Source organism: Papaver somniferum, unplaced genomic scaffold, assembly GCF_003573695.1.
Source record: "Papaver somniferum cultivar HN1 unplaced genomic scaffold, ASM357369v1 unplaced-scaffold_21, whole genome shotgun sequence".
Taxonomy (NCBI): Eukaryota; Viridiplantae; Streptophyta; class Magnoliopsida; order Ranunculales; family Papaveraceae; genus Papaver; species Papaver somniferum.
Genome location: NW_020631041.1, coordinates 17655930 through 17669153, shown reverse-complemented (window position 1 = coordinate 17669153; position 13224 = coordinate 17655930). Strand labels below are relative to the sequence as shown.

General features: G+C 45.3%; 1 protein-coding gene across 1 annotated transcript; it reads left to right on the top strand.

The window, feature by feature from the left end:
• The first annotated feature begins 2261 nt into the window (after window positions 1-2261).
• LOC113339700 lies at window positions 2262-3353 on the top strand. Its single transcript, XM_026584933.1, has one exon. It carries the CDS (start codon window positions 2262-2264, stop codon window positions 3351-3353), a length of 1092 nt encoding a protein of 363 aa, XP_026440718.1.
• The last annotated feature ends 9871 nt before the right edge of the window (window positions 3354-13224 follow it).

The window sequence follows — 13224 nt, the reverse complement described above, 5'->3', positions numbered from 1 at the left end:
CCTGATAACAGATCGACTAGCCATGCTCGGAGGCGAGTCTGTTTTCATGTTTCAATCTTCGTTTTCGTATTAGTTTTCGCACTTATCTCCATATTTCAATCTTAGTTTTCGTCATATGAGTTCAACAACGAAATACCTCTAAAACTCCCAAATAAGATCTCCGATGTGTGGTTGAAGTTGCTTGAGGTTCCATGTTGGCTTGTGAAATTTCCAAAACAATAGCACGACGAGATTATCAGTCGCCGGCGAAGAAACCCAAGGAATTCAAAGAAGACATCCCTGTGTAGTTCCAAGGAAGTTCATAAGTTTTGATCCAAATTTCAATGTGGTGTGCCGACCTCATAAAAAGTACGAATTTGGATCTTTTACTCGCAAAGAACTAGGAGTAAATGATTTGGAGTCTAGGGAATGTAGGACAAATTGTAGTTAATGCAGAGTCGTGGTACTGAAAGCGACGTCGTGCAACCTCGAAAACGACGTAGCATGATGCCCGTCTAAAAGAAACTCTTAGAGTCAAAAAAGGGCAGACTGGCGAGGTCAGCATGATAGAGTAGAAGGAATCGTACTTTTGAAACTTAGTTTTGGTGTCAGTCACCTTTTTCTTTTAAAACCGTACGTACTAGAGAAACTTTTCAAAAACAGGTCAAAGTAAGGTGTTGTCTGTTTCTGCTGACGTAGGTAGGAACGACTCTCGGGCTTACAACATACTGTGTCCGATGTCTAGTACGTCAAGGATGGGGAGAAATCTGAGGATTCGCACGGTCACCGGAAGTAGCATGCAAGGAGGAGTAACGGGGCCGAGGCAGGGAAGCGATGGGCATCCACCACCTGAGAAATCACGAGCAGCTATAAGGGGTATGCCGACTGTGGATGAGGAAATCGATCTGGGACGAGACAATGACCCCTCTCCTCTGGAGCGAATCGTCTCAACTCAGAGGAGGGATGATCAAATAGATGGAATCACCGCATCAGACACATAAGATGATGAGGAGGCGCTAATCCTGCATGCCTAGAGACGAAACACCAGGCGACAAGTTGAGTTTCGAGAAGCACTCGGACGAGAGCAAGAACGACTTAGGCGAGTACAGTAGGACGAGAAACAACTATCAGAGTCGATCCAGCGGAATCGACCCAGATACCCCCTACAGTACCACCTCCTCTACCAATGATGACGACGCAACCCCCTGCTCATTTAGGCCATCCAAATGTTCACTCTAGCCATGAGAGTACGGATCCAACGCTACTCGAAATTCTAGAAAGTCAAAGAAGTCAAGAGTCGGCTTTAAGGGATCTTCAGCAGAGGAACCTAGCTTTAGAGTTTGAGAACTATCAGCTACGAAACTTGAGGTCGAAGTCGAGAGAGTCTTCCAGCCGAGGGATATCGGGTCACCAAGGCCGATCAGGACAACCCCCTACACCACCTATCCGAGGGTACGGTCCACCCGAAGATTCATCAAAAAAAGATGAATGGTGCAAGAGGAGTCATCAACAGAGAGGCACAAGGGCCGACAATGCAACCGAGGCCAAGCTAAGGGAGTTAGAAGAAAAGATAAGGAAGTTGTCAGGAAGCGGCTAAGAAGATAAGCTATCCGAGGTCATAAATGAGGCCGATAGGACCCCTTTCACCCAAGAGCTAGAACTAAGGGCCTTCCCACCCAAGTGCACGCTCCCCACATTTCCATCTAGGTTCGACGGTACGGGAGACGCAGTCGAGCATTTGAAGATGTACACTATGTCCCTAATCCAATGGAAGAACCATGAGGTGGTAATGTGTAAATTCTTCTCGGCAAGCCTGGAGGGAGAGGCAATGAAGTGGTTCTACAATCTCCCACTCGGAACAGTCGACAGTTATGATACTCTAGTCGAAGCCCTCCTCGAAACTTACATGCACAACAGCAGACCTCGGCCCAGTGTCAACAAGTTATTCACCTTGGCCCGACGGTTTAGAGAGCCAGTCAGGTAGTTGACCGATCGATGGAGAAATTTGTGCACAGAAATTGGGAAAGTACCGGTCGACCAGCACATATTCGGGTTCGAAAACGCATTAGGGAGGTCGGACCCCATCTGGATAGCCATGTTTACTGAGAAACCACAGACATTGAAAGAAATGAGGAAAATGCAAGAGCATTTCATCGCCCTAGAAGAAATTCAGGAGGAATCAAGGGATAGGGGAGTGCAAGAGGCTAGTGCGGCGCCTGATTTGATATCGGACGATATTCAACGTCGGCCCGAGAAAAGACCAATCCCACCTACGCGATAAAATGGGAAGAAGTAATAGGTTAGCTAAAGGAATGATGCCGAGGCACGAGGCGAGAACATACACCCCTTTGAATGCTCCACTAGAAGAAATCTTCAAAGAGGTCGGGAAAATGAGTGACATCATATACCCAACTTCGAGAGGGATACAGTTCGAGGAGACCAAGGATCACCCAGAGTATTGCCATTATCATCAATATCGAGGCCACTCTACAAATAACTACCGAGAAGTAAAAGACATCGTGCAACATCTTATTCGAGACGGTTACCTGAGACAGTTCGTCCGACACCCGGCCCAGACGACCGCAGCGCCCAATGCACCCGTCCACCAGGTCAGGATCGACAGATCCACGCAGTTTGTCAACACGGTTTTGCATTCGTCCACTCAAGCATACAATCTTAATCCTGGAATCATGTATAGAATCCACAAGAGGGATCACAATGGGAAGGAAATTTTCAGTGTAGCAAAAGATTTGCCGATGGAACCCTGGATGCTGCGACCCATCTTTTTCTCGGCTCAGGATGTCCCGATGAACGACCAATCTCACAGTGATCCCTTGGTTATCACCCTGTTGATTGAGGAATGGGGGGTAAGAAGGATACTAGTGGATAGTGGGACCTCAGTCGAAGTACTCTTCTACGACACGTTCAAGAGGATGGAGTTGTCAGATGATATACTCGTCCCATCAACATATCGTATCTACGGTTTTAATGGGACCGTGACCATCCCAAAGGGTGAAGTAACCCTAAGGGTATCGGAAGGAGGTGGTTACCTAGATACGTTAACTACATTCTGTGTGGTCGATGTAGCCTCGCCTTATGAAGCCATTATCGGGAGACCGTGGATCGCGAGAATCAAAGGAGTGGCATCGGCTTATCATCAGAGGCTACGATGCCCAACGTACAAGGGGATAGCTGAGGTCGTAGGAGATTCACAGGCATCCCGAAAGTGCATGCAGGTCGACGCCCAAATAAATGAGGAGCGGCAAGCACGACAAAGGAGAGAGAAGAACAAGGCTAAAGAATCCAAAGCGGCAGAGGACTTGGAAAAAGTTATTTCGCAGGCGGTCATGGCATACGAAACACAAGGAAGCTAACCTTCATAGCAATTAAAGGAGACGACACCGATGAAGGAACCGAAACCAAGCTTCTCGGCCGTAGAACCTACTCGGGAGATTAATTTGGGAACTGTAGAAGAACCAAGGATAGTGAGGATCGGGTCGTTACTATCAGACGAGCAAACAAACCAGCTCGTGGCGGTGCTAAAGGAGAACATGGACGCGTTTGCATGGGGCGTTCACGATATGGAGGGCATAGACCCGGACGTATGTTGTCACCATTTAAAGATTGACCCAAACTTCAAACCGGTCCGACAAAAGATGAGGCGAGTCGCGCCAGAATTACAGACGGCCGTCGAGAATGAGCTAAAGAAGTTACAGGAATCGGGAATAATTAGGAAATCGCACTACCCACAGTGGATATCTAACATGGTCGTGGTACCAAAGAGAAACGGAGGAGTCAGAATCTGCATCGACTTCAGCGACCTGAACAAAGCTTGTCCGAAGGACAGTTTCCCTCTCCCAAGTATCGATCAACTGGTGGAATCTATAGTGGGGTACGAGGCACTAACATTGATGGAAGGATACGCGGGGTATAACCAGATCCCGCTGGTTCCCGAGGATCAAGAAAACACCTCCTTCTTCACACCAAGGGGCCTATAATGCTACACCAAGATGCCGTTTGGACTGAAGAATGCAGGCGCCACATATTAGAGGTTGAGGGAGTGACATGTTTGAAGACCAGATCCACAACACCATTGAGGTCTATGTCGACGATAGGCAAGTAAAAAGTCGCCTAGCCAAGGATCACATCTGAGACCTGTGGGAAATTTTTCGAACGATCATAGAATATAAAATGAAAGTTAACCCGATCAAATGTGATTTTTGGGTCACATCCGGCAAATTTTTGGGATATATCATCACTCCAAAGGGGATAGAAGCATATCCCAAGAAAGTTAGATCCATCCTCGATATGCCGTCACCAGCCAAAATAAAAGACGTACAAAAGCTGAACGGAAATACAGCAGCGTTTGGGCAATTAATATCTCGGTCGTCCGAAAATGCAAGGATTTCTTTAGCACTCTTAAAAAGGGAGAGAAATTCAAATGGACGGACGCCTGTGAGGAGGCGTTTCAGAATATTAAGCTACATCTTGCAAGTCTTCCAGTATTACAAAGACCCGAGCCATCGGAGGTCCTCACATTATACCTCGGAGCAACTTCATATGCTATCAGTGCAGTCTTAGTTCAAAATGAAGGGAGCGAGGAAAAACCTGTTTACTTCATCAGCAAAACATTAAGTCCAGCCGAGAAAAATTATACAAGGATGGAATAGATGATTCTAGCGCTAGCTTTCACCATCCTGAAGCTAAGGACGTATTTACAAGCCCATCGGATCCGCGTGCTCACAAAATCACCTATTGAGGTGGTACTGGACAATACAGGCCGATCTGGAAGGATCTCCAAATGGGGGGCACAAATTAAACAGTTCAATGTTTTCTACGAAATGAGGATAGCAGTGAAGGCACAAGTAGTGGCAGATTTCTTGGCAGATTTTCCACTAAGCGACGAAGATGGGGTCGAGGACATACCCGGAATGGAAGAAGATCGAGAAGACCCGGCCGACATACTCGAAGCAAGTAGCGCATCACGTTGGGAAGTATTTGTCGATGGAGCGTCGAACAAAGATGGATCGGGAGTTGGGATAGTCTTTACCACACCAAAAGGGCGAAAAATGGTCCATTTGTTTAGATTGGAATTTAAGGTGACAAACAACGTCACCGAGTACGAAGCTGCGATTCACGCCCTGAGATTAATCGTCAAAATGGGCCTACAAGATGTAATACTAACTAGCGACTCGCAATTGGTGATCCGACAAATCACAGGCAAATACGCCATCCACGACCAGATTTTGCAGAAATACTGGGATCTCGCCCAATTGTATGTCGACCAGATCCCCAACATCAAATTTCTCCACATATGCAGAAAACATAATTGACACTCGGACGCATTGGCATATATTGCATTCCAGCTCACAGACCCAAGTGTGGAGGGTATTCGTTTCATGAGACTCCTCGCCCCATCTATACGAGACTCCCGAGGTGCACATCGACGTGACTATCAACACGGCCGACAGATATCCGGATGGACATTGGAGAAAGTCAATTCATTCGTACTTGGAGACATGCGAGTTACCCAAGGGGCGACCCGAGATCAACAAAGTGAAAAGCAAATCGTCCACTTACGAGCTAAGAGACGGAATCCTATACAGGAAATCATACCTGGGACCACTCTTAAGATGCTTAAATAAGAAAGAAAGTCAGACAATCTTGAATGAACTACACTATGGAGCAGTCGGAAATCAAAGCTCGGTGCGAAGTCTGTCAGCGGGAGCGGAAACGATGGGATACTTCTGGTCGTATATGAACGATGATGCAAAACAAATGGCGCAAGCTTGTGAAGAATTCCGGCGGTTTGGTAAGAAGATAATGCACCGTTAGTAACCCTAAAATCGGTAGTAATCCCCTGGCCCTTCGCAAAGTGGGGGATCGATATCGTGAGACCATTACATGTGGGATCGGGGAAGAGAAAATACTTAATAGTAGCGATGGATTACTTCACTAAATGGGTGGAGGCGGCACCACTGAGACATATCCGTGACAAGGACGTCTTCAGGTTCATTTGGGAGCACATCATATGTCGTTTCGGAGTACCGGCGGCCATCGTCTCGGATAATGGAAAACATCTCCAGGGAGAAAACATCGACCTACTATTTAACACCTACAACATCAGGAAAAGCAAGGCTACCCCCATTTACCCTCAAAGTAATGGGAAGGCCGAGATCACAAACAAAACTATCTCCGAAAATATGAGGATAAAATTAGATAGAGAATACGGTGATTGGTGCGAAGAACTCTACAATGTTTTATGGGCCTATCGAACCACTCGAAGGGAAGCAACAGGGCTATCACCTTTCATGCTGACCTGTGGAACCGAAGCGATACTACCAACTGAAGCAATGATACCCACCACAAGAACTGAAGCCTGGAGGCGAAACATATCGGCAAATCTAATATTGGCCAAGCTCGATGACTTGGAGGAAACAAGGGAGATGGCGTTGCAAAAAATGGAGAATTACCAAAGGAGGCTACAACGAGAATACAACAAACGAGTTCGGCCAAGAGAGTTTCAACCGGGGCAGTTAGTGTTGAAATATCTAGCCGATTGAGAACGTGACAAAAAGGACGGTAAACTAGCGGCAAGGTGGGGAGGACCATACACAATCGTGTCTAAAGCTGGCGAGGGAGCTTATCGATTACTCAAACCATACATCAAGCCCGAGTTAAAACCGTGGAACGCTCAACATCTGAAACTCTATTACCCATGAGGGGTCCGAGGGAAAAAGGTAAACATACTTGTCATTCATTTCTTTAAAACCGCGAGGGGTAAGAAATATGACATGAGCGACCAATGTCCATTCGTACTCGGGGCAAAACCAGTGAGGAAGTGCCGAGGTGACTTACACTCGAGTGGTCATTCGTACTCGGGGAAAAGCCAGTGAGGAAGTGCCGAGGTGACTTACACTCGAATGGTCATTCGTACTCGGGGCAAAGCCAGTGTGGAAGTGCCGAGGTGACTTACAGTCGACTGTCTATTCGATACTCGGGGCAGTGACAGTGTACAAGTGCCGAGGTAGCCTAAGGGTACTGGTGGTTGGAAGCCAGATACCAAAAGTTGTTAAGATACGATTTCTTCTCATCTAGGTAACCTACTTACATCTGAAAGGTTACCCCCATCGCAGGTAGCCGTGACCACTTTCCCGAGTTGGTTGGTCGATAACCACTCGGGATTATCGAGCCTAGAACTAGGACGACTAAAACCCTTCCACTGAATCTAAAAAGATAGTGATGAGATACCTCGGCTGGGACATGGCATCTGGCCCGATGACCCTCCTTGTCGAGTGTGTTCGACAGAAAAGGCACTAATACTAAGGCATGTGACATCAAATGCATGTACGGAGCACAAGCAACAAGATAGCAACCATAAAATTAAACATCGTCAACACAATGATAAAGGCGGAAATTGTCAAGGAAAAGAAAAAAGAAAAAACAAGCTTGGCGACGCAGCACCCCATTCAAATAAGTTGTTCAAAGAAGCATGGGTCAAGTGTTCAAACGAATTACAACCCCCGACAAAGGGAAAATTAGTGGCGCAACACTACAAAAGACATGATCAACTCCGAGGTGGAACAACATCGTCTCCCCCCTTTCTCTGAGAAACCTCGCGGCGCTTTTGCGCGATGTACTCGTTCACACCGGCCTTGATCGCCTCAGCAAGCTCGCTTTGATGAGCATTTCTCTCGTCCATAATATGCTTAGAAAGCTGCTCAGACCTCGCCTCGGCGGCATGGAGCTTAACCTTCACCTCACCTTCGGCCTTCTTCCACTACTCCACCTCCTGCCCGAGATTTTGCACATCTCGCTCCAGAACCTTGACATGACCCTGCTCGGCTGCAACAAAACATCATAAGCATATTTAACACGAAGCATAGCAGAATACGAAGTAAAAACAACAAACTAACTAGGTCTTAAGGTCACCCCAACATGCACTCCAGAGACCTGACAGAATTGGCAGTACAGATTCTAACGACTCCACGGACTGGTCCAACTCGTCCTCGGCCTTAGAAAGCTTCAAGGTTAACTCATTATAATATTGTTCATTAAATTCATTCGAAGGGAAATATTTCTTGTGATCACTCCACTCAGCCCTCTGACGGTTATAGGGCACTTGTAGCATCGATAACTGGGCTTGGGTCCACTCTAGGTCACTGGACATCTTATCGAAACCCTTGGTCCTTTCAAGAAGATATCGGTTGGACTGCTCGGCCACAGCTTTTTCCCTCAAAATTCGTCGCCGATCTTCATGAAGATCTCGATTTTGAAGCCTAAGGGAACCATTTTGACTCTCCAGATTATCGGCTAGTAACGTTTTATCACCAGCAAGTCTTTGAAAGATGCCCAAGCGGGCCCGTAAGTTATCTATCTCTTCGGGGACATACTCAAACAGGCGATATCTGTCCAATTCCTCTTGAAGTTGCTGGATATCGGCCTCCTGTCGGCCTATCTTCCCATCCTTATTGAAAATTCGTTGTCGAAGATTCTCCACAAGATCTCTCTCGATATCCCACTTTCCCTTCATAAGCTTATACTCCGAAGAAGCGTCTAGATTTATACTAGAAATTTAGGCTAGAATAATAATAATTGAATCAGGACATCGGTACGTGATGAGTGCCAAATATTGTATATATTTATCCCTTTTTGTTGGCATTTAACTCATCTTTTGCGCATTAATTCTACATTTTATCCCATATTCTGTATTTTCATTGTTTTCAAGAATAAATATTTTTTCTTACTTAATTTTGCATTTTTAGGTAATAAATAAAGTCTGGATGAATTGCGGAGCGGAATAGAGCAGAAAAGTAGTGAAAAGCCGGGAGGAGTTACGCAAGGAAGCCGCGAAGAACGTTGTGCATAAGACCAAGAGGCTAGGAATGGGCTTGAAGAAGAAGAATTGTCCTTAAAGAAGATATGGGCTTGGCATACCCAAGGCTCAAAGCCCTTTCTCAAACCCATTTCCACTATCCAAGCCCGTATCGGATTTCAGCCGTCAGATCGAAGCATTTCAGCATCCTACGGTCGCTCCATCATCGCACATCAAACTCCGAAGCTCCCGCTTTACATCGCAACGCCCATCTCCATCTTGGGCCGTCCTTTTCGTTGCATTCCTCCATCCGACGGTCGCTACCCACAGCCTCCCATCTCATCGTTGGATCCACCTACCATCGTCACATCCTACGGACCAGATCGCGAAACATCATCCCTCGCTGAAACCGCTCAACACTACAGTACCAAACACCCTACACCTCTACCAAACGCCCCCCTCTCCCCAAAAATCAGTCGACCATCTTCTTCTTCCCCAAAAACTCTGCAACCCCCCTGCCATTATCGCCACCACCAGCTCGACCACACTCTGCCATCCCCACAACTCTGCCACCATCACTATAACCTCCACCATCACCCGACAGAACAAACCCCCAAACAATCCCCCTAAACCTAGCTGTTTTATCCTCTCTCATCAACTGCCCTAGGTGAGGTTGATAAAACATCTCGATTTAGGAAATTAATGGTAGCAGAAGATTCAGGAGGGAGCATAAGGACGATTCAGAGCATGGGTCGAGTCTAATTGCATCAGAGGGTGAGTTAATTTGATTATTTCTCGAAACCCTAATCCTGCTAATTTGGGGATTTTCCAATTAGGGTTTGTAGAAATCTAGTTTTCTTGTAAAAACTATAAATTGAGGATATGGGTGTGGTAGAAAAGCTCTCTGGGCTAACCAGTGAAGAATATTTTTGAATCAATTTTCCAATTTCTGTTTAGCAACAGTGTGTATGTGTGTATCCTGTTTATCAGTTGATTTTTGAAGTTATGTTTGCATTATCTGTGTATGCTGTTAGTAACATGTTGAGAATGAGCTAAGTAGCACTAAGCTAAGGCTCAGTTGAAGCCTTGTGCACTGTCAATTGACATGTTGCTAGGATAATTAGCCTGATGTATGTTTTGATTGAGCAAATGAGAGATACCAATGCTCATAGTGCCTGTGATTGGCTGTTCTGTCAAAAGACAGCCAATGCTAGGGGCAAACTATTGAGCAATTTAGTATTCTTCCATTTCTAGATGTATGCATAGGAATTGTAACTCAACCTAGAAACATGTTGTTTGATTAGGACACAAGGTGGATCTTAAGTCTTAGCTTAACCACCAATCCCTTTGCAGTCACTTAATTTCAGTTATATTTTGTTCCCTGCTAAATTTACTGTTTTCCTTGCAATTTGTAGCTGTTGTGCACTGAAATAAGTGCACAATATCACCCCTTCCCATGGCTCACAGCCTTGGTTTACTTCATTGCCATCTTTGTTTCGCTGCCACTGTGACTTAGTGAACTTTCATCTTGTCTTGCATCCACTGCCCAGCTTAGTCTAACTTCAATTACACCCTCCTAATCCCTGTGGAACTGACCCTTCTTACCCACTAGCTACAACTTGTCCATGTATACTTGCATGCAAGTTGTGAGCAATCTTTTCTTCACACCAAGTTTTTGGCGCCGCTGCCGGGGATTTGGTTGTGTTGTTTTTGAAGTTCTCCTAACTATTCTTGCATCTTAGCTCCTCTTGCATTTTAGCTGACTCTATTGTTGTTGTTGTGAACTAGAAGCTTCTTTCTCTTATTGCTTTGCCATTGTCCTCACCTGCCTTGCCTTGTACCTGCCTGCCTTTCCCCTTGCTGGTCATTGCTCCCTTCCCTGCTGAGCACCTGACTTGCCAGCTGCTCCCTCTTCCTGCCTTGCTTCCCTTGCTGCTGTAGCTCGCCAGTTTCTGCACCTGCCAAGTGCCTGCCAACCTTCCCAGCACCTTGCCATTGCACCTGCCAACCACCCTGCTGCCAGCACCCTTGCTTCTCTGCCAGCTACCCTGCTGAAGCCTGTCGGCCAAATCACCAGCCAGGCCTGCTGCACCTTAACCAACTGGGCTGTGAAAACGTCTGCTGGGCTTCACTGCTGCTTCAGCTGAACTACTTCTGGGCTTCGCCATCTTCTGCTACTGGGCTTGTACTCCTCAACTAACTGGGCTCCTGGTCTCTTGTTACTGAGCTGAACCCAACTCAACTGGGCTTCACTACTGGTTCTGCCTTCTGCTGCTGGGCTTGAGCGAGAGCTGTGTAGGACGATCCTAAAGCCCAACTGGGATGTGCAACTAAAAGGGAACAAAAGCCTAACTGGGCTTCCCTCCTTAACCAAGTAAGCCTAAAACCATGAGTAACCCACTTGGGCCTCATTAAATATTCAATTTGGGTATGTAATAATTAATTTATTTTTTTTTAATTTGGGATTGTAATAATTATTTTCATTTTTTTTTTTATTTTTTTATTTTTTTTTTTTATTTTCTTTTTCTTTTATTTTCTTTTATTTTTCTTTTATGGGCTTGTAATTATTATTATTGTTTTTATTTTCTTTTATGGGTTGTGCTAATTTATGCTAGGTTTAGTTCAAAAACTCTTCCAAAGCCCAATTTTAGACCAAAAACAAAATCCCTTATTAAAACCAAAATTCCACTCCTTAAAACCAAATTCCACTTAACCCTTTCAAAACCAAATCCTTATGGGCCCTGTTTTCTTCCTTAGCTGTGGGCTTGTTATTTCATGAGTGGGATATGATTGTAACCTTTAGAGACCAATCAAATAGACTAGTTAGAGTAAATCAAATAGACCCAATTGACATACCCACAACTTCTGAGGAAAACACACCGGACCAATCTGAAACAATGGGAGAACCCCGTACCCTCAAGGATTATATGTACCCAACTAGAGCCAGTCAACCTTCTTGTATTGTGCTACCCGAGGCTAATGGCCATTATGAGCTGAAATCAAGCACAATACAGATGCTCCCTATTTTTAGAGGTGTTGAGAATGAAAACCCTTACCACCACGTGAGAGAATTCGAGGAAATTTGTGGAACTCTGCACTCAAATGTCCGACGAAACCCTAAAGTTAAGGCTCTTTTCTTTCTCCCTGAAAGATAAGGCAAAGGCCTGGCTGTATGCTTTACAGCCTCAATCCATCATGACATGGGATGACCTCATAAAGGAGTTTTTCAAAAAGTTTTTCCCGAATCACAAGACTGCGACAATTCGTCAAAGTCTGAATAGCTTTGTGCAATTAGAGGGTGAGACCTTAGCTAGATACCTGGAGAGATTCAATGAATTATTGCTCCAATGTCCCCATCATGGTTTTGAAAAATGGAGACTTGTGCAAATTTTGTATGAGGGTCTAGATGTGTCCACCCGAACAACGGTTGAGTCAATGTGTAATGGTCTATTCGTAGACAAAACTGCTGATGCGTCTTGGGACTTCTTGATTGAAGTAGCTGAAAAGACGCAACAGTGGGAATCCATCCGTGAACCCAGAAAGACTACTTCCGAAGCTAGGGCTTTTAGGATTGAAGCAGATTTCGAGGGAAGAGCAAACATGGCATCAATATTTAGGAGATTAGAAGAGTTAGAACTACATAAAAATTCAAAACCTTCCACCACTACTCTCCGAGAACATGTCGCTTCGTCTGTATGTGCCGCTTGTAACGATCCCAACCATCAATTCCAAAATTGTCCCGATTTGCTTGCAGTCCAGGAATCTAGGCTTGAACAGGCACATGCCATGTTTCAAAAACAAGAGCATAACCCCTATTCACAGACCTACAATCCAGGATGGAGAAACCACCCTAACTTTTCATGGTCCAAAGGACCCACTCAGGGAGGACCATCTCAACCCAATCAGAGCTATCAAAACAATCAGGGATATCAGAACAATCAAGGTTATCAACACCCTAGGAACCCTCAACAACAATCAAACTCTCAACAATCTTATCCTCAACACAATACCGACAAGAGATTATCCGCCCTAGAGGAGATGTTCCAGACTCTGATGCAAAGTCAGAAAAATCTAGATCAAAAGATGGATCAAATGTGTGAGAGAGAAAAGGGTAAACTTCCTAGCCAACCCCAACAAAATCCAAAGAGGATATTTCAAACAGGCACAACATCCTGCACTGAAACCTCACCCGATCAAGTCCATGCCATTACCACCCTCCGAAGTGGTAAAATCATCGAGAACAACGTGGGCGAACCTAATGAATCTGATACAAATTCCACGCTGTCTCCACAACCCCAGAAAACCAAAGAATCTGAGCAAGTTGGAAAGCCTGACAATTCTACTGCTGTGAATGTCCCTTTGCCAACTCATTCTCCTGTTGCCCCATTTCCTCAAAGATTGATCTATCAACAGAAAAGTACCCATTACAA